This window comes from Nipponia nippon, unplaced genomic scaffold, assembly GCF_047370975.1.
Source record: "Nipponia nippon isolate SJK-2023a ecotype South Korea unplaced genomic scaffold, ASM4737097v1 scaffold_14, whole genome shotgun sequence".
In the NCBI taxonomy this organism is placed as follows: domain Eukaryota; kingdom Metazoa; phylum Chordata; class Aves; order Pelecaniformes; family Threskiornithidae; genus Nipponia; species Nipponia nippon.
The window spans coordinates 14,277,522-14,303,827 of NW_028262330.1; the positions used below are offsets into that span (position 1 = coordinate 14,277,522).

At 45.9% G+C, this 26,306-nt stretch overlaps 1 protein-coding gene across 1 annotated transcript in view; it reads left to right on the plus strand.

Moving 5' to 3' along the window:
- Positions 1-14,345, plus strand: part of LOC104018848 (myosin-4) — a 34,600-nt gene extending 20,255 nt beyond the window's left edge. The window contains exons 22-39 of the mRNA XM_087750438.1: positions 669-845; positions 1,531-1,676; positions 1,763-1,853; positions 2,641-3,030; positions 3,122-3,248; positions 3,667-3,785; positions 4,495-4,691; positions 5,201-5,384; positions 6,302-6,467; positions 7,262-7,386; positions 9,313-9,621; positions 9,708-9,911; positions 9,996-10,121; positions 11,284-11,454; positions 13,053-13,157; positions 13,237-13,332; positions 13,783-13,917; positions 14,283-14,345. Coding sequence (XP_087606564.1) covers positions 669-845; positions 1,531-1,676; positions 1,763-1,853; positions 2,641-3,030; positions 3,122-3,248; positions 3,667-3,785; positions 4,495-4,691; positions 5,201-5,384; positions 6,302-6,467; positions 7,262-7,386; positions 9,313-9,621; positions 9,708-9,911; positions 9,996-10,121; positions 11,284-11,454; positions 13,053-13,157; positions 13,237-13,332; positions 13,783-13,917; positions 14,283-14,297 — 2,883 coding nt within the window. The 3' untranslated portion in view covers positions 14,298-14,345. The remainder of the gene's footprint in view (positions 1-668; positions 846-1,530; positions 1,677-1,762; positions 1,854-2,640; positions 3,031-3,121; positions 3,249-3,666; positions 3,786-4,494; positions 4,692-5,200; positions 5,385-6,301; positions 6,468-7,261; positions 7,387-9,312; positions 9,622-9,707; positions 9,912-9,995; positions 10,122-11,283; positions 11,455-13,052; positions 13,158-13,236; positions 13,333-13,782; positions 13,918-14,282) is intronic.
- The last annotated feature ends 11,961 nt before the right edge of the window (positions 14,346-26,306 follow it).

A 26,306-nucleotide genomic window follows, 5' to 3' on the forward strand; every position in this document is an offset into this window, starting at 1 on the left:
GGCAGGCTAATGCACAGCGCCTGATGTGTTTGAGATAAGGTTGCTGGTGTGCAATGCTCCATTGAAGTACAAGGAATAAGTTTCCAAGACAAAGCTAGCAGAGCTGGTATGTCCAGCAGCCCAGTAAGAAGCTCCTGTCCTAAATTCATGATCACCTGTTCCACTGGCCTAAGGTTCTTTGTCATGTTACCGTGTTCCTTTCACTTTTATGGAAAACTTAATGTAGCTTTGGCTATGCTTGGCACTTGAAAATATCTTTTTAAAGAACCTCACTTGCTGAGAATTTACAGCTGTTTGCCTAGCAAATATATCACATGCAAGAAATACATTTTTTGAGCAAGAGTAACTCAGAGGCCTTTTGTAAATCCCAGTGGCAAAAGCTTGCAGAGGCAAGTGAAGATCTAGCACATGTTCCACTACAGAATTCAGCAGGATAGGGCTGGTAGTCAAAAACAACTAAAGCAAGAATTCCTATCATTGCAGGACCAGAGAGGTGTGACTGTCAGGCATGACACTTGTTGCTACCCTCATCATGAACGATATAGACCTTCTGTGGGGAGCATTTTGACTACATCCATGCAAGATTTTGCAAGGATGCACTCACTGTGTTCTCAGTCTGTCATTTCTCAAGGCACCCGCTCATAGTATGGATGTTGGCTGTCTAACAGGTTAAGAATCTTACTGAAGAGATGGCAGCTCTGGATGAAAATATTTCTAAACTCACTAAGGAGAAAAAGGCCCTCCAAGAAGCCCACCAGCAGACACTGGATGACGTGCAAGCTGAGGAAGACAAAGTCAGCACACTCACCAAAACCAAGACCAAACTGGAGCAGCAAGTAGATGATGTAAGAAAAAGTTTTTGGGTTGTGTAGGTGGACGCTCTGATGGATTAGAAGAGACTAGAAATCTGTAGTTGGGAGTATAAGCAACACCTAAAGCAGCCAAGCCATCTCTAATAATTTCAGCTAACAAATCATTGCCAGTTGACAGGGTATCGTGGAATCTAGTACATCTTTCATCTTTCCCTGTCTATTTAAACTATGTTCATCACTGGGTATCTCAGCCTTGTAGACTTCTGCACCCCATTTTAACCAATTAGCTAGAGCAGTATATCTGTGGCAGTTTGAATTTGCTGCAGAGTTATTTGTGGTCTCTTACTGAGCAGTGTGGATATACTCCAGGAAGCTGGGAACACTGGGAATTTGTCAATATTTAGCAGTCTGTATGCTAGGAACTGCAGCCACTGGAAAATTTCAATTTCTATATTTTTCAAAAACTTCTATTTCAACTCCAAAAATTTGCATTTCAACTGTGCACAGCCAAGCTGTGGACAGCTTAATATCTGAAACCAAATCATAATGTCAGCTCTCTTGCAGCAAGAGTGTAACACAGGCGGAGATGAGAAGTACATACAGGATCTGATTGTTTTCTCTATTCATCAATTTCCAACTCTAGTTAGATTTTTAAATCAAGAATAGTTACTTTCAATGTATAATTTATGTGTTTCAAAGTATGTTTTATGTGGTTTAGCTTGAAGGATCTCTGGAACAAGAGAAGAAACTGCGACTGGACCTTGAGAGAGCAAAGAGAAAACTGGAGGGAGATCTGAAAATGTCTCAGGATTCCATCATGGATCTGGAAAATGATAAGCAACAGATGGATAACAGGCTAAAAAAGTATAGCACTGACTTTTTCTGATCTAAATTCTGAAATTCAGATTTTATCTGAACTGTATTGAATTTGTATTCTTGTTCTTTAACAGAAAGGATTTTGAAATAAGCCAGTTGCAAAGTAAAATTGAAGATGAGCAGGCTCAAAGTTCTCAGCTGCAAAAGAAAATTAAGGAGCTTCAGGTAAAGTCTAAAAGTTATTGACATTTTTAGTAGCCAAACTACTAAAAGTTCCTTAGAATTAATTGGAATTTATTAGACTGTTCTACAAAAATATTTTTGTACACATGAATAAAACAATTAACATGGATGCTGGGTGCTCTTCCCATCTCAGGGCACTTTTACAGAAGCTCTGGCCTCTAATCATACATAACTATGTAAGAAATTTCTTAAGTGAAGCTTGTAGCAGGCTTTGAAAATGGATCAGATACTGAGTTATAACAGTAGTGAAGCCACCAATAATTACTTTTCTAAGAAAAAAATAGGATGTGACATAATCTGTCATAATCAGGACAGAGATTACCTTCTAAATGCAGAGCCTGGAAGACAGTTCTCTTCAGTGCTGTTATCCCATGGTTGCTCATCTCAAGGTTCCTTCTATCTTGTTTGCCGATGGAGAGAGGACTGCTTTGTTTTCGCCTGACCTTTGGGAAATTTCTAAGAAACTCGCATTCCTTTACATTTTCCAGTGACACATCCACTACTTCTTCAGAAAAGTCCAATACTAGATCCTTCATAACATAACAAATCCATTCTGAACTATAACATAAAATGAAATATCAGATTTTACATTCACTGTTGTTCCAAAACTAAATATTGCATGTCCTAGGACACAATTCAATGAAATTTCTAGTGGTGCTTCACACTCTGTGCTGCTATAAATGGATGTGAATGTTTGCTCTTTATTCCTTAATGATAATTTCAAATCTGCCTATTCAGAAGTTCTCGTTTAACCAATTAACTTTCACAGGCTCGAACAGAGGAATTGGAGGAAGAAATTGAGGCTGAACGTGCAATCCGTGCAAAGACTGAAAAGCAGCGAGTTGACCTCTCGCGGGAGCTAGAGGAGATCAGCGAGCGCCTGGAAGAAGCAGGAGGGGCTACCGCAGCTCAGATCGAGATGAACAAGAAGCGTGAGGCAGAATTTCAGAAGATGCGTCGCGACCTCGAAGAGGCCACGCTGCAGCACGAAGCCACGGCTGCCGCCCTGCGGAAGAAGCATGCGGACAGCACAGCTGAGCTTGGGGAGCAGATCGACAACCTGCAACGAGTGAAGCAGAAGCTGGAGAAGGAGAAGAGCGAGCTGAAGATGGAGATTGACGACTTGGCCAGTAACATGGAGTCTGTCTCCAAAGCCAAGGTTGCTGCACAGAAAGAAACATTTCTCATCACTACCATTGTTCTTCTGAACAATTAGATGAGTGAAGGATATGCTTTCTATCTCTTAACAGAGCAATCTGGAAAAGATGTGCCGAGCTCTCGAAGACCAGTTCAGTGAAGTCAGAACCAAAGATGATGAACATGTGCGACTAATTAATGATCTGAACACACAGAAAACACGTCTACAGACTGAGAATGGTGTGTCCCTAGATGAACTGTAATAGTCCTGTGCCAAGTACTTAAATATGCTGTCTGAATGCCTGTGTATTTTGTAATATATTCATCACTGGGTGATCTGAACAAATCTCAGACTGTAGAATTTCCTCCTGGTGGCAGTCATAGAAACTCCACCCAAGGAAACATAAAACCAAATCAAAAGAAGCACTGTCAATCAAAACGAATGTGTGAGTTTGTGGTCAGTTCATCCCCTTTCCTTTGATGCCAGCACAACATTTCTCTTCAATAGCTTTTTCCTACTGGTGGGAATGAAATGGCTACTCTCCTTTCATTTTACCACATTATATCTTGTAATCACTTTCCATATGGCTAGCTCTTCTCATTCATATGTTTTATGTCTCATATCTCTATCTAAAAAAAATAAATGTTTTCTCGTTAGGTGAACTTACTCGGCAACTGGAGGAGAAGGAGTCCTTGATTTCTCAGTTGACTCGAGGCAAACATGCTTTCACTCAGCAGACTGAAGAGCTGAAGAGGCAACTAGAGGAAGAAAATAAGGTGACTTGTTTTAATTTGGACCACGAAATTGTAAAATAAATCAATGAGCTAAAACAATAAATGAGATTTCTCCTCAGAGAAAGGTGGAGACATCAAAACAGTGAAACTTTTGAACTTTGCCTTGGAGTATAACACAGAGAAGAGACATTAGAAATTAAATAAGGAAGACAGTTTAAGTCCTTCTCATCATGCTTTCTGAAGTTCAAAAACATGAAAGAAGTGAATGAAAATAGCTCTGTGTGCATACCTTACTGCTACAGGAAATCCCTGAGGCAAAGAAAACAGCAGCAGCCAAAAAAAGGAAAGAGAGCAGGAGTGCAGGCATTCCCAGGGTTAGACATGACAAAACAGTTTAAAATTTCTTCTTCAGATAAACACCAGGCTCTACCTGAAAAGCTTACAGGGAAACTTCTTGAGAGAGAATTTCCACCTTGTCTGTTGCTGGATTTCTTGTGTCTTTGCCTGAAGCATTTGGTGCAGATGTGTTTGAGATGTAGTATGCCAGAGAAGAGGGACAAGTGTCTGATCTTGTTTAACAACATCAAGTCTGAAACACAGATTCCCTAATGTTATTCACTTTGCTCCTTCTGTTACTCTAGCAACTGTTGCACATGGGCAGTGAGATGTGGAGTTTTTATCAAAATATAGTAAAAAACTCCAGTCACAAATTGTTAATGTTTTAAAAATTTGTATAATTTTAACTACCAAGGCCAAGAACGCCCTGGCCCACGCCTTGCAGTCTGCTCGCCACGACTGTGACTTGCTCCGGGAGCAATATGAGGAGGAGCAGGAAGCCAAGGGGGAGCTGCAGCGTGCCCTGTCCAAGGCCAACAGCGAAGTGGCCCAGTGGAGAACCAAATACGAGACGGACGCTATTCAGCGCACGGAGGAGCTAGAGGAGGCCAAGTACGTGGAGGGATGGTCTGGAGCAAGTAGAAGGATATTTAAGTATAAATGTGAGAAGGAAGTGCAGGAAACCAGAATATGCTTGTAGTAGAAATATGCAGAGCAGTGTGCTTTGTAATGTGTTAGGAGTGAAAAGGGGAGTGAATAGAGGTTTAAAGGAGGAGAAGGAGTAGATGCTTGGGAGTGTCTACAGAAAGGAGAGTTCCGGTGCGTTAACTATGGAGTTAATCATAGTAGTTGAAAAATCACATTCTTTACACTGCCCATATTGAAAGTGTGTTTCTGGTTCCTCTCCATGTTGTCACAGTTTACCCCTTGGGTAAGTACCCTCCCAGCCTACCACTCTAGCATGCTCTGTCATTGCAGGCTCCTGTCAATGCTCTCTGTTCACACCACCACAGCTTTCTATGTTGCTCTCTCTGCCCATCTCTTCCATGCCAAACCCCCTGTCCATTTTCTGAGAATGTCAGAATTTTCCTTCTCTCAGCACTGATTGTCTCGTCCTGCAGAAAGAAGCTTGCTCAGCGCCTGCAGGAGTCAGAGGAGCAGATTGAGGCTGTCAACTCAAAGTGTGCTTCACTGGAGAAGACAAAGCAGAGGCTGCAGGGGGAAGTGGATGACCTCATGATTGACGTGGAGAGGTTGAATGCAGCCTGTGCAGCATTTGATAAAAAGCAGAAGAATTTTGACAAGGTTCATTCAAAGAGCCTGCCAGATCTGAAATCGTTAGACATCTGATAGGCCAGGCCAGATTCTGAAATTATGAAAGTTCTGCACTCACAGTAAGATAAATTACGTTTTATCCAAAGCAAAGCTATGGTAAGGAGCACATAACGGGACATATAGTAATGATAACGTCACAGTGTGAGTAACCTGAGATGACCACAGCAAACGATAAAGTAGCTTTCTGATAGTTTTAAAAAGCATGAAGTCTTTGCAAGGCAGGTTGGGAGGATCCATATCTAGTCTTTGATCAAGCAGACTGAGCAAGTACTCACATGCAAGCTAACAAGCCCTGACTTTCACCTTGTGCTAGTCTGCCAGCCTTGTATTTGGGTTAGGCAGAGCCTCAGACTCCTTTACGTAGTTCCAGCCTTTGCTGCCTTTAATAACATTTAAAAGAACCAACACTGTTTGACCAAGTGCCAAGTGATGTTGCACAGCCCTGTGCCTTGGCACAGCCTTGTGTGAGTGAATTAGGTGACTGTGCTAAAAAAGATGCCCTGCAGGGCTGTGGTATCAAACTCAGGAGACAATCCGTAGAACCTGATCTTTTTTTGTGGGCTGAGTGAAAGACCACTGGCTCCTGCAATAATGAAAAGGCTTACACAGCCTCATTCAGACTAACCACATTGTGTCCAGGCTGGTGTCAAACCAAACTCCTGCCTGAGAGCTTGGGGTATGCACTAGTGCTGGCTGAAGAAGATAATTTAAGTAGCTTCCACCAAAACAGCCAGAGTATGTATCACAGTGAATTGATTGTCACAAGCAGAGAACAGTCCAAAGCAAAAGATCGTAAGACAGGCCTTGCCTCTTGGGTTCTTGTCCTGTAAACGTGCAGAGACAGGAGTGTTGCAGAATGGGTCATTCTTATGCTCCTGTCACTCCAGGTCCTGGCTGAATGGAAGCAGAAGTACCAGGAGAGTCAGGCTGAGCTGGAAGCTTCCCAGAAGGAGTCTCGGTCTCTTAGCACTGAGATCTTCCGGATGAAGAATGCCTATGAAGAAATGCTTGACCAGGCTGAGACTGTCAGACGGGAGAACAAGAACCTCCAGCGTAAGTTCAGATCTCTATCAGCTGGGATCCACCAAGTCCTAAGATGATTCCATGTTTCTGGGCTACCAGAGCTCTGCCTCTTCCCAGAGTTTTGTTCTTTATGATTTTCCCACAAAGCTCAGGTTAGGTGACTTTCTTTCCTGTTCAGCTGATCACAAAGTCACCTGTAAGCACACGCCTACAGGTCATTACAGCATCCTACTTCCTCATGGTATTCCTCTTCTTCCACACCATCATAATCCCATTCATGGATAGGGACCAAATTAACTGAATGGACAGAAATGATGATGAAACCAGGTACTCACTTTTTTCAGATTACTTCAGTCACTGCCATTAGAAAAAATCTGGAGGGCTGTTGTCTATCTCCTGATTATTAGAGGACCATGCAGTTGTGGCACAATGGATTGGCATTTAATAAGCAAAGTAACTGTATAAAGGAAGCACAACTCAGTTCTTTTTTTGAGCTGAATGATCCCTGGGGAGTATCTGAGGATAAAGAGAGCAATCAAACAGGACTGTGTCTGGAGATGTAATTTCACTGTGCAGAGGAAGTTGACATTACTCTCTGAGCTCACTCCAGTTGGTCCCTCTCATTTTCAAATTGCACACTGAACTGGAAATAGCTGGTAATCAGAAATAAAGATTGCACACGAGACCAGACCTATTATTTCTCCTCACTGCTGCACCACATTACCTCATTATCTCTTCTGTCACTCCCATTGTCAAACAGTAACTGCAGGTGCCACTGACAACATTATCTAAGATGAATCGAGTGTGTGTTTTCTGTGTTGCAGAGGAAATTTCTGACCTGACTGAACAAATTGCTGAATCTGGAAAAGCTAATCATGGTCTGGAGAAAGCAAAGAAGCAAATTGAGCAAGAAAAGTGTGACCTTCAAGCAGCATTAGAAGAAGCAGAGGCAAGTGTCCTCAATGAGGAGGCTTGTGTTTAGAGAGATCATGAATGGAGAAAATTTGGAGATTATATATTCCTGTTTATCCTGATACTGTCACAAACGTGCAGTATGACAGCATGAGCAGACCAAATAGCATAGGGACTGCTCCTGTCCTGTACCAATGTGGTATTCCTTGCTGTGCTATCATGCACAAAAAAACTCAGTCCCAGACTAAAATTGAGCTCATTTTGCACCACCTGTTTGAATTTGCTCCTGTGAAAGGCTGAAGAAAGGTCATTTGTATTTCAAAACTCTGACAATTTTTGTTTTCTAGTCAAATTAATCAAGGATGTTTTCAGAGCAGGTCTAATCCATACTTAAAAGTCTTCTCAATGTCACCTCCTGTTCAAAGAAAGCTGAATGTTGAAGAGATTTTAAATTATATTTCTTCAGTTCCTTCGCTTTCAATGAATGGGAGTCAGTAAGACATTCAAAGAGGAGTCAGTTCACAAGACATGGGTTCTGGTGAACATGGAGAGGTTTCTGGGGATCAGTTGAATCTTAGAGGTGCCACTGGTACGCTAACATGTTTTGCTGACACAGGCTGCGTACCAGGTCCCTCAATTCCATGATTTCTGTCTTCCTTACTGTCTTTGGCTATCCCTCAGCTCTTCATAACTTTAAATCTTACTTTTTTCCCAATCCGTGCCAGATTGCAGCTCCTTCAGTTCCCTCTTGTCTGGGTTCTGCCTTTTGTTCCCTATCTGCCCTGACTGCCTCTTGGAAAAGCTTTTATTACTTCTGTATGACCGTATCTGGTTCTCCACAAAATGTCTTTGAGAGCATTTCATGGAGCTGCCCATGGTATACCTAGGGCATAGCTCAGACACAGAATTAAATCAGGTTGGAAAGGATCTCTGGAGGTCTTTAGTCCAACCTCCTGCTCAAAGCAGGGCTAACTTCAAACTTACATTAGGTTGCTCAAAGCCTTGTCTAACTGGTCTTTATAATTTCTGAGGATGGAGATTTCATAGTATTACTGGACAAGCTTTTCCAGTGTGGCATCATTCTCATGGGAAAACATTTTTATCCTTATATGCAATCAGGATTTCACTTGTATCAACTTTTCACTGTTGCCTTTTGTCTTTTTGCTGTCCACTACCGAGAAGAGCCTCACCTTATTTTCTCTGTAACTCCCCTTAGGTAGAAAAAGAAGTAAAAAACAACTGACACATCTCTAATCTTTAGATCTCATGAGACGGGCGGGCAGTAGGAGCAAGAGTTATAGTGGCCATGCAAATCCATCTACTCTAATTTATGCGTCTAAATGTCATCAGTCTAATCCTGAATTAGTCACCATAGGCTCATTCTAGAATCAAAAAGGAGAAATACGCATCTCTGGAGGGTCTGTTTCGTTCTCTGGATGTGCTTATTTCTGTCCACTGGTTGCAAAGACGCAGCTTCAGGCTTTTAACTCTTAGACATCTGAAGCTAGATGATGAGTATCAGAGTGAAAAGGCTGTATGGAAGGGCAACATGCCCACAGTCACGGGGGTGGGACTAAGTGCAGAGTCGGTAAGCAGAATTCAGCAGGGAGATACAAGAGAAGGCAAGCTGCTTCTGAGCATGAGGCTTGGCTGTCCTATTTCATGTTTTCAGGTTTTGTTATCTCTGCAGTGTCAACACAGCCCTCAGTGCCCAGACCTTGTGGTATTGGAGGCATTTTCCTAAGGAGTCTTATCCCTAAATTACTGATTAATATCCAACTGAGGTATAATTACGCTTATGTATGGGAATAGCAGTCAGATTTTTCAGTGCTAGGCCTTTTCTAAAGGTCCACAGTAAGGCAAATATATCTGTGTTACTGGCTGCAAAGTGTCAAAATTCTGCAGGGGCGTTTCCCAGTAATAGACACTAGAGAGACAAATTATATTATTTCAACCCTGCCAGGGCTCTTTAGAACATGAAGAGGGAAAAATCTTACGTGTTCAGCTGGAGCTGAACCAGGTGAAGTCAGATGTTGACAGAAGGAGTGCAGAGAAAGATGAGGAAATTCAACAGCTGAAGAGGAATCACCAGAGGGTATTAGAGTCTATGCAGACCACGCTGGATGCTGAGATCAGAAGCAGAAATGATGCTTTAAGGCTGAAAAAGAAGACGGAGGGAGATCTGAATGACATGGAAATACAGCTGAGCCATGCCAACAGTCAGGTGGCAGAGACACAGAAGCACCTCAAAGCCGTGCAAGGGCAACTCAAGGTAGGGACCACAAAGGCTACTGTCCTGCAGGTCTTTGCCGCTCACTCTGCTTGCCTCTGAGTCTCACGGTGCTTTCACCTTCAAAGGATTCCCAGCTCCATTTGGATGATGCTTTGAGAGAGAACGATGACCTGAAGGAGCAGCTTGCTATGGTAGAGCGTAGGAACAATCTGATGACAACAGAAATGGAGGAGATGCGAGCTGCTATGGAGCAGACCGAGCGAGCCCGGAAGGTTTCTGAGCAGGAGCTGATGGATGCCAGTGAGCGAGTGCAGCTTCTCCGCTCGCAGGTACTCAGTATCTCCTTTACAATAGGCGTGTGGGAGTGGCATGAAATGGGGTGGGAATGACCCGTCTTTGGACTGTCCCAACAGAACACAAGCCTCCTCAACACCAAGAAGAGACTGGAAGTGGACATTACTCATTTACAGAATGAAGTTGAAGACAGCATTCAGGAAGCCAGAAATGTGGAGGAGAAAGCAAAGAAAGCAATCACAGATGTGAGTACTCTTGCTTGCCTCTCTTCCATTTTATACTACTGCAGTCACTTTTACAGTTTAGAAAGGCAACAGTCAGGTGGAGGAGAGCCAATTCTTCAACATAGGAACAGAAAATACCAGTGATACACAATCCCTCCCACGTGGGCCTCACACAGCCTCTGCCCTACTGCTTCCCGTGGAAGACCCCTTCAGTCCAGGCCCTCTACTCACGTTCTGCCAGCAGTCTGTATTGAAGATGCATCCTGTCTCCCCTTCCCCATACCCACATTCACTTTTGCTTCCAGGATAAATGTAATAGACAGGATAGAACAGAGAGTGGCAAAATTGTAATAGGAAAAGTGCAGTCTGAACGAAGTCCTGTTTAGACACAGCACAGAAAAGCAGAAGTTAAGACTAAAATCATACACGCTTCTATACAAATGCTAGACATGTAAGAAATAAAAAGAGAGAATAGATATGTTTCATTTAAACAAGTCTACAGTTCCACAGCATCAGAAGAAACACATCTTAGGACTATCTAGGAAAGGTATACGAAAATGAAACAGAAAATAGTTACACTATTGCATCAAGTCATGGTGCACCTGGGCCTGAAGTGCTGTGTGTAGCTCTGGTCGCCCGCCAGCGGCAGGGCTGCAGGTTCCCCTCTGCCCTCTCTGCCCTGTCACATTGGTGACAGCTATCCATCCCGGGTTCTGAAGATCGCAGCAGGCACAAGCTTTTCATTGTAGTTCAAGACACTTGGGGTCATTTCACTGGCAAAAACTGCTTAGGAGTCTGACTCTGGCAAATTTAGGCACCAGATCACCAGATATTCAAAATAATTTGGGAGCCCAGAGATGCAGAGTGCTAGCTGGTGATACTTCAAGGTGCCCCTAATTTCCACTGACTCCTAACAAATGAAACTTTCGTACTGAGTCATTTGCATGCCTTAGTTATTTTTTTCTTGTCATCAACCCTGCCTGTTCTCCAAGGCAGAGTAGTTTTAGAAATACTGAGAAACAGCGATCCTCTTTATACGAGACCCTTAGCACAGCCATGGGCACTGACTGAGAATGTGGAGAGCCATACACCAACGTGTAGCTGGGCATCGCTCCCGGGGAAAGCGCAGAACCACCAGGGACAGGGGAGGCCTATTCGTAACATAACTGTACACTACAACCAGGCAGCCATGATGGCAGAAGAGCTGAAGAAGGAGCAGGACACCAGCGCCCACCTGGAGAGGATGAAGAGGAATCTGGAACAGACAGTGAAGGACCTGCAGCACCGTCTGGATGAAGCCGAGCAGCTGGCACTGAAGGGTGGAAAGAAGCAACTCCAGAAGCTGGAGGCGAGGGTATGGTGAAAACTAGGGTAGGCTAAGGTCAAGTTCCTGAGTGGGCCCTTGGTTGCTGGAACCTCTTGGGAAGGTTACAACAGGGATAACCCCAGGTATCTCCAGCAGGTTTGATGAGAGTTACACTAAGTAATCGAACATTGCACTGTGGGTGAGGAACTTGAGAATGACCTCATAAAAACCAAGTGGGCAAAAATGGTGGCAGATGAACATCAGGATAGACATATATGGTAACTTATCTAGGGAAAAATAATTTAAAACATACTTACTTGAGGATGAACTTGGAGCTGGCAATTACAGCTCAGTCAGGAGATCTCAGTCTCATCTGTGACAGGCCTCAGAAACTATTTGTTCAATGTGCAGTAGAAGGAAAAACACAAAAGAGAAAAAATTTTGGGCTTCATTAGGGAAGGCACTGAGAACAAGACAGAGAGCATCACTTGCCACTATATTAAATGTACTGTGTGCAGTTCTGGTCTCTGCAGCTCCAGAAGGACCTGACAGTTAGAGAAGCACCCAGCGAATGGCAGCGGAGTGGCTGGAGCCTTAGGAGGAGAGACAAACAAGGCTAGCACTCTCCCGTTTGGAGAGGAGGTGGCTGAGGGGGATGTGATCAGAGTTCACAGAATCATGACAGCAGTGACCAAGATGTATTCTGAATGGTTATTCATGAAAATGCACAACATGAGAAGTAAGGACACATGATGCAGATCAGGGTATCTTCACCTGGAGATCGGTTTAAAAGAAATAAAAGGAAGTACTTTACAGAGTGGGCAGTGAAATTCTAGAACCTGCTGCCATGGGAGGCTGTAGGGGCAGCTGGTAGAAGGTGCAAAAGGGATTAGAAATCAGCAGGTTTATAGACATACGTAAGGGAACAGGCACAGCTATACCACCTTACACCTCTAACCTATCGACTGTGGAAGCTGGACAAGTGTGAGGGGAGTAGATAGCAGCCAGGTTTCCATGCTGTCCCTAAATAGTATATGCTGCTGCCGCTCCCAGAGGCAGAGCATTAGGCTAGATGGACCTTTTGCCTGACCCACTTATTGTGCTCTTCAACTGTTCCTGTTCCAAAATACAGCACAACTGAGTGGGAATTAGGTGCTCTTGGCTTTGAAAGAAGTACCCACACAGAAATAAAAACATTGGTGTCCAGGTTTGACTTATATGCACCGCAGTAGAGGCATGGAGCTACGGGAGGTTGTTAAGGACTATTCATGAGCTGGACTCGAAGATTAAAAATGAGACAGATTTTCCCCACTTACCTGGTGAACATTGACAGACCCTTCCTTTCCCTGTTTCAATTTCCTCTTCTCTGACAGGTTTAAGCCTAATTTTGGTTATAAATGCCCCAGGTATGCACAGCTAAGTTCCTTCTATACGTAACTATGGATTCACACACTATGTCACTACTAACATAGCATGGTGAGCAGTTTTTAGCTAGTCTAGCCCCAAGAAGCAGCTGCCGGGAGCTGCCCTGCACTGCCACTTTCTCTGCCGCTGTAGTCTGCAGAACCCTGGTTCCCAGGATCCTGCAGCAGGATCAGCAGCCATTCTTGGCAGCTTGCTGTCTTCACCATGATACTGTGTTTCAGATTAATGAGTTAGAAAATGAGCTTGATGCTGAGCAGAAACGAGGAATAGAATCACTGAAAGGTGCTCGCAAGTATGAACGAAGGCTGAAGGAGCTCACTTATCAGGTATTTCAAATCCTCTGCCCTCTTACATGCAACACCTCAGTCCATCTTCCGAGGCTGATTTGATTTTCACTTCCCACAGTCCGAAGAGGATAAGAAAAATATTCTCCGGCTCCAGGACCTGGTGGACAAGCTGCAGTTAAAAGTGAAAGCATACAAGAAACAGGCTGAGGAAGCTGTGAGTGCAGGACTCTTTAAATCTTCGTGGGCCCTGGGTGGAGATTTCCAAAAGGTCTAGGCTCCCAAGTTCATTAAAATAATTGAATACTCAGTTTGATAGGGCAGCTATGGCCACTGCCTTTGAATATTCCTTACCTTGTAAAGACTTACGGCTCACAACAGAGCAGGCGCAGCTGTAGTTATCCTGGAGTTGTTGCACTTTTGGAGTCATGCTAGCCGATTTTCCCAGCTGGAACTGAGAGGGACTAATTGTTATGTCCCCAGCTGAGTGCTCGTGTTGTTGACAGCACTAGATAGAAACGCACGGAGTGCTGGCAATGCAAGGGTGTAGCTGTGAGGCTAACTAGTAGGTGATGTTACCGTGGCGCAGCCATAGGGTGTTCGGTTAATGGTAACAGGGCGATGTCAGTTTGTGTCCATGTCACTGATGGCACTGCATGACTTTCAGGAAGAACAGGCAAACACTAATCTCTCACGATGCCGCAAGACCCAGCACGAGCTGGAAGAGGCTGAAGAACGAGCTGATATTGCTGAATGTCAGGTTAACAAGCTGCGAGCCAAAAGTCGTGATATTGGAGGACAGGTGAGTTGGAGGGCTGCAGCGGAGGACGGTTCCTATGCAGCAAGTGCCACAAAGACCTGTGCCCAACCGCCTGGCAGCCACAGCTGTATTCCTCCCGCTCAGGCACTGGAGTGTCCTCACAAAGGAAGGCTGGAAATTGGCACTTATGCAAAACCAGGGGGTTTTGAAAGGCCTTCTGGTGCCTCCCAAGAGGCAGACCAGGTATCATCGACTAAGAATCCAAGTCTTTCAGCAGAATTGGGAGATATTGGTTCTTTGCCAGTAATATAGCAGAACATATGCAACAGCCACAGACCTGAAGCAACCCCACAAATAATTCAATTGTTCCAATAACCTCTACGTTATCTTCCTTTTTTTATATTTAGAAATCAGAGGAATGAGGTCCCTGACCAGAGCTGCGGCAGGCTCCCTTGCAATATAGACTTCTGTGCATCCAACAAAGAGATGAATTACTTGCTTCAAGTAACTAGGTGTGCACGTAACTGTATTTGACCTTTTACCTGACCCTAAGTAGAAGCTGTGAGAAATAAAAATAAACCTGGGAGATGCTCTGGTGACTGTCAGGACTATCAATTTGTTATGAGATTGACAGTGAATGGATGTAGCAGGTACGGCAGCGGTTCCCAAAGTCCAGGTTATGTCCTATGCAGGGAAAAGGGTCCCCAGGGCAATGGGAACGCACTCCCCAGTTGTTCTCCACGGTTTCAACTTTCATGCTTGAGAGAAGCTAACAGTTAAATAGGAAAAAAACAGAAAAGCTCTCTCCATAAGGCTGGAACAGTACCTGCGACCTGGACCGCCCCATTCTTCTGCCTTTGCAGTCCATGGCGTAACTCTGTGAGGGCAGGGAGAGCGTCTCCTCCAGACGGTGCGTGTGCGTGGGGATCTGCCACGAGTGGAAGGAATGGGTGGGGATCAGCACCCCACACTGTGTTGTGTTTGCGGGAGGGAAGGAAAGGAGCGCGGCCCTCCGTGCACTGCGTGGGGGGAATCTGCTCCACGCAGTGTGTGTGGGGGGGGTGTATCTACTCCACGCAGCGTGTGTGTGTGGGCGGGTGGATCTACTCCATGCGGGGGAGGGAGGGGATGGGGGTGTGGATCTGCTCCCCGCAGTGTGGGGGGGGGGAGTGGATCTGCTCCATGCACGGCGGGGGGTTGTGTGGATCTGCTCCCCGCAGCGTGTGTCGCGGGGGGAGTGGATCTGCTCCATGCACGGCGGGGGTGTGTGTGGATCTGCTCCCCGCAGCGTGTGCGCGGAGGGGCTCTGCTCCATGGGGGGGGGGGGGATGCGTCTGCCCAGCCCCGCGGGCCGCGGCGCCGCACGGCCCCGCCCCCGCCCCCGCCTCCGCCCCTCGCAGCCGCGGGCCGCAGCGCGAAGCCCCGCGGGGCCGCAGGGGGGGCGGGGCCCCGCCCAGGCAGCGCTCGGGGCGGGGCCGCCGCAGGGCGCGGGGGCCGTGCCTGCGCCCGGGCGCGGCGGCAGGGGGCGCTGCCGCGCCGCGGCGGGGAGGGCGGCGGGCGGGGCCCGGCCACCCCTGCGCGCCGCGGGGCCCGGGCGCGGGGGGGGGCGGCGGCGGCCTGAGGCGCCGGAGCGGCCGCCGCTGAAGGCTGGGCCGGGCCGCGGTGTTGGGGGCCGCCCGAGCCGGGCCAGCAGCCTCCTCCCGGAGCGGGGCCGGGAGCGGGGCCAGGGCCGAGCCCTCTGCCTGTCCCGGGAGCCCGCCGGGGGGGCCCTGCCCTGGCGCGCTCTCTGCCGGCTCCAGGCTTCTGCCCTCTGAGGCGGCGGGGTTTGCGCTCTTGCCGTCAAGTACCGCTCCGAGGCCCTGGGTTCCGGAGCCCTCCCGGGGGAGCAGAGTCTTCGTATGCAAAGGGAGGGGATGCTCTGGCTCCTTGCCCAGCACAGGTCTTCGCGGAGCTGCTCGTCGTTGTCCAAGTGAAAAAGGACCGTTTCTGAAAAGCAAAAACGTTCTGGAGCACATTCACAGCTTCAGATTTTTCATTTTAAAATGTCTGGATATTCGCTGTCTGTAGGAGCCAGACTTTGCTGGGTGGTCGTGTTCAGCCAGGCGGTCGTGTCCAGGTGCCAGCCAGTGGCTCTGGCCGTTGCCCTCGGTCTCGTTTTCGTCCTCAGGCACAAGTGCCATCACCACACGCCAGCCGGTCACCCCTGTCAGGGTTCCCGCCGCCTCCCGCTTATGTACAGTACTCAGTGGCCTGCTGTTCGCGCTCCCTCGATGCTCCTTCCTTCCATGGCAGTCCTTTCTTGTGCATTCATCTGCGTCAGTTGTTCTTGTACGTTGTGTTCGTTTGGGTGTCTGTCACCCCTCTCCTGTGTTTTATACCCTGCCATCACTGCTGGCTGTATGTAACCCACGTGCCTCCTGACTGGGCATCCTCCCGTTCGCGTTCAGAGTCTTTTGTGCCAGTCACAGCTCTCTGATGTTTTGTCTGCTCACGTCCCATCAGGTGGTGATCTGCCATCGCTGCCTGTCAAGCTGACAAAAATCATCTTATTGTTTCTTCTCCCCTGCTCCATGGCTACCTGCCATCATCGGCTCTAGCTTCCATGTTCTCCAGCATGGCATTTTCTGTTGTGAGAGATGGATATGGACGGCCCGGTCACAAACACAGCAGTCTGTGGCTTGAACTGTCGTCGTGTCAGCCCCCCCAGACTGGCAGGTCCTGCCCGCTCTCCCATGACATGACACGGTTTTCACTGCGCAGCTGTGCACATTGGGACCACGTCTGCCCCAGCCAACAAACAGTGCTGTGATAAGCACAATGCCAGCAGACAAATCAGTAGATTAGCAACATTTATCCTCTTGTTAAGTACAAACCTGTTCTCGGTACTCTTATTTGTACATAAAGGAAGAAAAATTAAAAGAATGAGAAACAGCTCCTGCCTGGGAGTTTTGTTCTGCAGGAGTGGTTTTTAAGGCTATTTTTTCTTTACTATGATGATGGCTGCAAGCGTATTTATAAAGCTGAAAGAAAAGCCTTTGTCTGAAAATTTCTTTGCACTCCCAGAAGCTTCTAGATGTGCTTTGTAGTTGCCATGAGATCTATAGAGCCCTCGGAGTCCTTTGCTTGTCCCAGTGTACGAGGAAGGGAGAGGTAATGGAACGGCCAGACGCATGTGCATTACCCATGAGCCAGCACTGGCTTTTTCTTGACATGCTGGCCAGCAGTAGGGAAGTTCATTTTGTGCGATCACCTGTCTCTCCGTAGGAGTATTTCAGTAAACCAGCCTGTTAGGTGATTAGGCCATTGATTAGCATCACTGGCTTCCTTTTGTGACCACAGAACATGCTCACTCAAGACAGCTCTGGGAAAGAGGCAGAAGAGACAGGGGGAAGGTTAAAGACTCAGTCCAAACTTACGCTATTTGCCTCCTCTGCACAGGGGCAGAGAGCAGTGTCCAAGCTGATGGTTTGAACGATACTCAGGCCAAAGGCTTGAATTGCTCTTACGCTGATGAAAAAAAAACCAGGCCATGCCTTTAATTTAGCTATAAATGTGAAAATGACAGCAAACATCCATGTCATCTGCTCCTCAAAAGTTGTTCACTGTTCAGCTAAGTATCTCCACACAGAGAGAGACTGAGAAGACATGAGAGAGGCATTGAACCTCCAAAGGCTGGCAAGAACTTGAACACAGTCTGTGCTGAGCAGCTCCAGTGGGCAACTCTAGACTATTCCCAGCTCAGAGATTTTGGTATTTCTGTATCTCTCTGCTTAGTACTTGCCGCTAAATTTATAAGATATGCAGGTGCTTATCAGCATTCTGAAGAGAAGCAGACGGTTTCTGGAAAATAGGAGAGGGACTGAGGGGACAAAAAAAAATCCTCCCCCCCAAAAAAAACCCCAGAAAGCTGAAGGAAATTGCAATAGGATAACTGCTAGGTTTTCAAAATAAACTTTATTTATTTCTTTAAGAACAAGAAATGTACTATTTTTCATTTAGTTGAACAAGAGGTAGCGTGAAATAGACTTATGGAAAAAAAAAGGACAGACTCTTTATTTTCCAACAGTAACAAATAAGCTTATTAAGAGAACTGGAGCTGTGTCATACCTCAATGTATACTAAGAATAACTCTTACTAGTTTGCCTATCTATGAAGTCAGAAGGAGGATTAAAATGCTGATTTAAAAACACACCATGCACACACAAAGCTCATCCCTTCTAGGCACGGTGCCTGCTCCGCCTTTGAGGTCTGGGGGGAACGGATGGAAGTGGGATTCATTCCAGTGGCCTACAAGATTCTCTTTCAAGCCTGCAGGGCCTTTTGCTAGGAAAAGGGTAAATTGTGCTGAGAGTTACAGCCCCTTTGCTTATGTCTGTGACCGATATAAGACCTTGTACAGTTCTAAAAACTTTTTGCAGAAAACTGAGATTTCTCAGGTATGAAGTTTCCAGGTGCCCCCGTTGCTCCTTACTTGTATGAGCAGACAGGCTAAGCACGAGAGGACTCAGGGTTTGACCCTTCTCAATCACGTGATAAATTTGGTCTAATTCACCTCATGCGTTTGTTCTAATTCTATGAAATCATAAATCCTCCCTATATTTTCAACCCGGGACAAAACAACTCCATGCATCAGTGCAGGCTGGGGATTTACTGCTAGGGTGCAGCCCTGCAGAAAAGGCCTTGGGATTCTGGTGGAAAAGAAGTTGGACCTGTGTCAGCAGTGCTCCCCTGCAGTAACAATGCTAACCCGTCAAGGGATTGCATTAGTAAGTAGCCAGTGAGCAGCCAGCAGGTGGAGGGATGTGGTTATTCCCCTCTGCCTGGCACTGGTGAGGCTGCATCTGCAATACTGTGGTCAGTTTTGGGAACACCCCCCCATTATATGGGAGGTGTTGGAGAGGATCCCACAAAAGCCCCTAGTGTCAGTCAGCCGGAGCACATGCCATATGAGGAGATGCGAAGTGAATTAGGTTCATTTGGCCTGGAGAAGAGGCGGCTAGCAGGGGATCTAATTGCAGACTAACCCTGCTGAAAAGGGGCTTGTGAATTAAGATGCATCCAAGCTTTTCCTGCACAGTTAAAGGACAAGAGGCAATGGCCTCATGTTGCAAGCCAGGGAAATTCTTTTTCAACAAAAGGAACACATTATTTACCATGAGAGTGGTGCAACCCTGGGACAGGCTGCCTAGAGAGGCTGTGGAATCTCCATCCTCGGGGATTTCCAGGATGCATGTGGACAAGGCCCTGAGCAACTTCATCTAGCCTTGAAGTTAGCCCTGCTTTGAGTAGGAGATTGGACTAAAGACCTTTGATATGCCTTCCAATCTACATTTTTCACTGATTCAGTTGAATGCAGCAGGGAGAAAGTTGCATTTTGCTGTTTGAAGACTGATCAATTCACTGAAAAGGCTGAGGAACACAGAACTGGTACCGGCCACAGGAAGGTCAGGACCATGCAGCTAGCAGGAAGGGTGGTGGTTGGGGAAGGACAGCATGGGAACGAGGCCTCTGTCTCAGGCACCACGCAAGTGAGCCATCAAATCACCTCCTTCAGCCTGTGAGTCCTCAAAGTGATGATTCCAGGGATAAAGTGCCAACCTGTTTTTCCCATGATATATTTACAGCACACATTTGTAATCTCTGTCCTTGGAGATATTTAAAAGCTGTCTGGACATGGTCCTGGGCAACCTGCTCTAGGTGGCCCTGCTTATGCAGGGGTTTTGGACCAGATCACCTCCAGGGTTCCCTTCCAACCTCAACCGCTCTGTGACTCTGATTTTATCTGTTGATTTTAACATTCTGTCCAACTCCAGCCACCCGGCTTCACTCACACTCACAGGAGCGTGTTTCCTTTCATGTATTAGCACCCCTGACCCTTGCTTATCACCTAACATCCTAGAGAAATTTTAAAATCTGAGAATAAAATTTCTCATTAAAATTCTAATCCAATTGAAAAATTGTGTTTATTGTGTGCGTGTTTTCTGGGTATGGTCTACATAGCTGGAGTTGTCTTACATTATTAGGATATGTCACCATTTGTTTTAAACTTTCTTGATCATCGGACTCTGCATCCCCAGAGACTGCTGCCTCTCTGGGGCAGTGGGGAGCATGAGAACCCTGTAACCTTCTCTTTCCACAGTGCTGGACAAGGTGCCACAAAGCAGAACCTTCCCCACTAGCCAGAGAAGCTCACTTGATTTTCAGAAACTCTTCTTTCTGCACTCATTCTGGCCACAGGAGACTTTCTGATAAAATCTTCCGGATATTTCCTTTCTTTCAGCTGTTTCCTAAGTACCCAAACCTTGTTAGATACATGAAGTGAAGATCGTCATGATTTTTTGATACCAATATGGATCACTGCCCCAGATAGTCCCTACGGCCAACTTCACAGTCTTTTGGGCAGCTCAGGATCCGGGTGTAGCTTGCAGGGTGCTGGCAACAGTGACCCTACTTTTTCCCACTCACCCACTGCAGTTGGCAGAGATGCAGAGTAGCCTGGAAATATAAGGGAAAGGGCTAGAGAGAGTCATCCGTGGGGGCTGAGAAGGATGTGGGAGGTGGAAGAGTCACTAGGTGGATCCCCGTTGGAAAACGGAGCGAGAAAAAGGTTGGCCGCGGTGAGCGGTGCTGTGCTGGGTCTTTGTCAGAAGCAAGTGGTGGACTTGCAGTGCCCGTTTGCAGAGACAGTTTACTGCCAACCTGTTGTTTGTAAATGTGTGTCAGCAACAGCAGATTTTAAAGATTAAAGCTGTCAAGGGAAAACTAATGCTGAGTTTCCAAGAGTCTATGGGATTGAATCCTCATCTTCAATACTACTCAGGATGAACATAGTTCTTGCCTAATTCTTAGAGACTTTCCTGTATGAGTCATTGTTCACGAGAGAATAGCAGCTTTATACACAGATGGTTGCAGAACAGAGACACCATTGAGTGGAAAACACTGAGACATCTATGTCCTGCAGATACAGGCACACACATAAACACAGATCAACAACTTTATCCACAGAAAGCAGTCAGTCCTGCTCAGTGTGTTCAGGCAGAATCTCTGCTCTTTCATGACATAAGAAATCCCTGATGGAATTCAAGTAATGAGCAATTCATGCTGAAGAGGGAAGTTTAGTGTCAGTGAAATATCAATGTCCAAGCTAGCACACCCAGAGGGAGTTTGGCTGGAGGACTGCCTAGCTGGATTGCTCTTCTTAGCTGGGCAGAAGCCCAGTTCTCTGTTGGATCAAAAGGAAAGATCAGATGCTCTGGGACCCAGCAAGCTGTTGTAGATGATCTGGCAAGTCCAGATCACACCGCTAAGACTGATACTAAGCCAGAGAGAAGGAGGTTTGAAGGAAGGTTTAGGTGCTTTCATCAGAGTCCCTTTGGGATGTTTTCCTGCTTTTCCAGTGCCTCTCCATGTGATCTTGGATCAAGTCCCTTACGACCTTTAAAGTAGGTGATTCATGTAGGTTCATGCCCACATCTCCACATGCAGGTCACGTTCAGTTCAGTGGTTCAGGTTTGGACACCAGTGCAACTATAACAGTATAAATGTCACTGTGGGCGGGTTGTGCCTAAAGTGTGGGCCAGCACCGCCTCAGATGAAACAGGCAAGGGACAGATTCCAAAATATACTGCCTGCACTGGAAACCCTTGCTACAGAATTTTATGGATGCTAAAAGTTTGCATGGGCTCAAAAAATAATGGAAATGAACTGTTAAATACAAGATACTACCTCTAACTGGGGAAGACCTGAGCTATCGCTTGCTGGAAATCAAGAGGATGTTCTGAAGAAATATCTCTCTGCACTTGTCCTTTTCCCTAGACTTCTGCTATTAGATATTGCTGGAAACAGGATAAGAAACCTGACAGACCTGTGGTCTGATCCAGAACTATTTGTCTTATGTTGTTGTATAACACTTAGAAGTTGAGACCCAAGTGGCCACAGCTTGCTTGTTACTGATACTGAAACTATATGGTTTATAGATTATGCCTTTCTTCCTTTCAATGGCTTTTCCATTTAGCATGAAATAGTTAAACATTCAATAAATAAAATTCTGTGACCTAGTGTTTATAGAGCTGGAAGACGAGAGGACACGGCTACAGTATATGCTCTAATGAATACAAATGCTTAGGAATCATTGAGGTGGTCTACAGTCAGGCCCGTCCTCTTCTTTGTGAGCATCCTGAGCACCATGAAATGCCCTGGATATGCCCTGCATATTTGGTTTGCACCAAGAGGAACAGCAGTGGGATGGACTACGGGAAGCTCTCTCCTGAAGTTCTGTAGCCAGCTGGTTGGAGCACATTGTTGTGACTTGGGCTTTCCAGAGCCCCAGGAAGAGAGAGGTGAACACTGAACTGCCGGAGAGAAGGCATGGCATCGCCATTTCAAACAAGGGGTTTGTGACAACTGGCTGCTGTTGATATCTAACTCGAAGGCGAAGAGTCAGAGTTATGAGCAACATTTATATGACCAAATATGTGCCTGTCATGTAACAGGGTGGGACCTGCCCTGCCTCTCAGTAGGAAATATGTTGACTGGAAGCAGGCTGATGTTATCGGAACAGTTTGTTATTCTCAGCCGGCTTCCAAGAAAGGAGGTGAATGGAAGCAGTCAGCTCTCCAGGTGAATTATCCTGGCAGGCAAATCCAGTTTAGTCTCAGGTGAATCACCACAAGCTGTTTGTGCATGTAATATCACTGTCCATTTATAGCCAGAGACTACGTTTGTTTATGTCTGACTCTAAAATAGTAGGTACAGCTCTGGGCACTGTTACGACAAAGATGACTAAATCTGCTCTGGAACATCACTAAGTTGTACAATGGCCACGGCCAGGCAGGGCACTGCACAGCTGATCTTATTTTCAGAATTGACCGTGTAGAAGGGGAGTTCCAAGGTCAGCAGAGCCACAAGAAACACTGCTAAAGGCAGAAATCAAAGGTAAAGCCATTCTGTATCATGAAGTGCATTTTTTTAATTGTGTTTGAATCACATCCTTGGTCATATGAACATGACTCATAACTCTGAGTCCTCTCCTTGGAACGTCTGAGGTCCTGGATGCCTAAATTTCCAAGTGCGATACTCAAGAATATCTGGCTTAGGAAATCCCTAAACTGCCATTTGGTGGATGATGGGAGAGTGTTCAGGGGAAGCACTGCTATACGTTGTCCTGCTCTTTCACTCCACCCTATGCATTCTCTTTGAGTTGCTGTCAGGAAGACGACTGCAGACTGGATGAAATTTTGTTCTGAGCTCCTGTATCTGTTCTTATGTCTTGGCTGTTCAAAGCGTTGAGAATGGTCCCTTCCATCAAAAGCTGTAGCTTTTAAGCATTTTAACAACTGGAAGTATCTTTTGTGTACAGGCTCAGAACATTTCCTCTTCAGCAAAAGAACTAATTTCTGCTAGTCATTTAGACTTCAAAGGTCATTTAAAGACCCAGTGCTACATGTGGTTTCTTTTTAGTCTCTTTCTTTCCTGGTTCTTGGCCTCAGGAGATCTCCTAGTGTTGCTGTTTATTGCAAACAGGTATGGCAAATCAGTCATTCATGTGAATCTCCAGTCCATCATGACTAAAAAACTCTCCCATCCACCTATGCCAACCCTTTCTCATTTTGAGCTCCGCAGGATCTTTTCAGTGAAGACAGCAGGAGTAATTTAGCTCTTGTCCATGGGCTAGACAGATTGTCAGATGTTGCTTTAAACAAACAAAACACTGACCAGGCTGCTTCTACAGCTGTCAGATGTGAACTTTCTTCTGTTACTCCCAAGATGTTCTTAGGTCCCTCTTCAGGGAATCGGCCCATCTGTACAGGGTTTGTTTTAGTGGTGTCATTTTAAGCTCCAGGTCCAATCTGTAAAGTCATGGAATAAATTCTCTCTGACTGGATAACCATAACTGAGGCTCTCCTCAGCGCTACATGAAGTTGGCTCTTTCTCATTCACAGACAGCATTTCAGTGACACTAAGGTTTGTTAAAAAGTTAGATGTCTAAGACTGAGGTCTTCACCCTAGACTCTTTGGTAGCAGACGGGGAGAAAAAGGTCCTTTCAAGGTGAGATTTGTCTCACCCTAACATAGAGTATGTTCATGTGACACGAATTTTAGAATTGGTTTCTCATTGCTAAGTGGAATACTGTCGTGGTTTAACCCCAGCCGGCAGCTAAGCCCCACCCAGCCGCTCGCTCACTCCCCCCCATGGGATGGGGGAGAGAATCGGAAGAGTAAAAGTGAGAAAACTTGTGGGTTGAGATAAAGACAGTTTAATGGGTAAAGCAAAAGCCGCGCATGCAAGCAAAGCAAAGCAAGGAATTCATTCACTCCTTCCCATCGGCAGGCAGGTGCTCAGCCATCTCCAGGAAAGCAGGGCTCCATCACGCGTAATGGTTACTTGGGAAGACAAATGCCACCAGTCCAAATGTGTCCCCCCCCCTTCCTTCTTCTTCCCCAGCTCTATATGCTGAGCATGACGCCCTGTGGTGTGGGATGTCCCTTGGGGCAGCGGGGGGCAGCTGTCCCAGCCGTGTCCCCTCCCAGCTCCCTGTGCCCCCCAGCCTCCTCGCTGCTGGGGTGGGGGGAGAGGCAGAAAAGGCCTTGACTCTGTGTCAGCACTGCTCAGCAGGAACGAAACCATCCCTGTCTTATCAGCACTGTTTTCAGCGCAAATCCAAAACACAGCCCCATACTAGCTACTATAAATAAAATTAACTCTATCCCAGCCAAAACCAGGACAAATACCTTCCTAGAGCAGATGACAGAGTGAGTATGACAGTTGTGATGGCTCAGAAAATAAATTCAGAGAGATCTTACAGCCAGAGGGATTGTTTTGCTCATTCAGTCAGGCCTGTTGAGTACTGACCAGAGAACACCTGCATCCAGCCAAGATGCTTTAGCTGAGCTGGAACAGATGACAGAAAACAAGGCTGAGACTGAAAGCTGACCAATTCATTCCAGTGCCTGGTGCTCTTCACGTTGCAAATCTGCATGTTTCTGGGGTGGCTTCTGTATCTTCCATCTAGCGACTCTGGCTCTGATATCTTATGCTAGATAAAAAAGCTGTCTATGCTCAGAAATAGTTTTCCTCATAGAAGTAAACATGTCACCCTTTAACGTCCTTCACGGTAAAGACAATACATGATGCAGAAGCAAACATAGGTCTAAGCCTTTGGTGAGAGCTGCTCTCTGTGCAGGAGGTAAAGCCATTTTGCAAGTTGAGAAGGACCAGACATATCTCCGAGAAACAAACCATGTAATGATCTGCACAGTGAAATGAGGATTACTTACGGGACCTGCTCAGGAGAGATGGAGCTCCAGTGACTGAAAGGGATCCTCTGACGTGAACGGAGCCCTGCTGTTTACAGACCGGACATTTGTACACAAGCCAAAGTGAAGCTGTAGTGACAGGTTTAGAAAGAAAATGCAAAATAAGAATGAAGTTAGTGTTTACATTTGGGCTCGCCTGCTGAAAAAGGGAAGTTTGTAATTGCTTTGGGAAGTGGGCAACCCTAGGACTAAAACCTTGCTAGAGGCTTTCTCATCGAGAAAGTTCATGCAAAGAAGGACAGAAGCCTGCAAAAATATCAGAAAGGGAGATAAAGAGAAAGCAGAACAAGTTGGAAGTATAAAAATAGCAGAGGAAAAAGATATCAGAGAGTAAACTGAAGAAAAATATTTATGTATTCTGGCAACATTAAACACAATAAAAGTAAAATTTAGACTAAAATTCATTGTTGTACATGAACGCTCTAAACTATTTGGATCTGTATTCCAACGTAGGCATAGCTGGGTTTGTATATGCTGAAGAAAAATATGGGGTTTTTGGTTCAGTTTCAGTTCTTGCCATCTATAAATGGCATTGTTAGAGAATACTGCTGATAGATGTACCTGGCCGTGTGCCATGATGTCAGGTCTGTTGTTTTTTGCCAAGCACGGCACAGCTGGTATGATAATAACACATAATGGATCATAGTTCAATAGTTATCAGCTTAAATGCTTATCAAAAGGGGATGATTTTAAGCAATTCACCACAAATTCAGAGAATCAAAAATAGAACTGTGGAAAGTAGTCCAAAAGTTGTTGAAAGAATCCTGAGAAAAAACCCTGAAGAGCTCAGCTCAGATCGCTGCTTAGCCTCTCTAAGTGAAGGACAGCTACATTGAAAGTCACCTCCTGAAATGTTCAGGAGAAAGGCTGCAGTCAGGCTACCTGATTACCCACTTTGAACGAAAAGGTATTGCAAATTTGTAAAACTCCAGGACATGAGAGAGAGAAAAATACTCTAATAAAGTGTCACATAAATAAAAATCCTGTGCAGCCCCAGGCCAGGAGACACACACATGATGGTACACTATAGGCACAAAAGGTGGTGGTTGTTCTGAACTGGCTCCTCACTACTGATTGCAAAGCAAGAACAAAAGAACAAATCAAATGGAGAAATG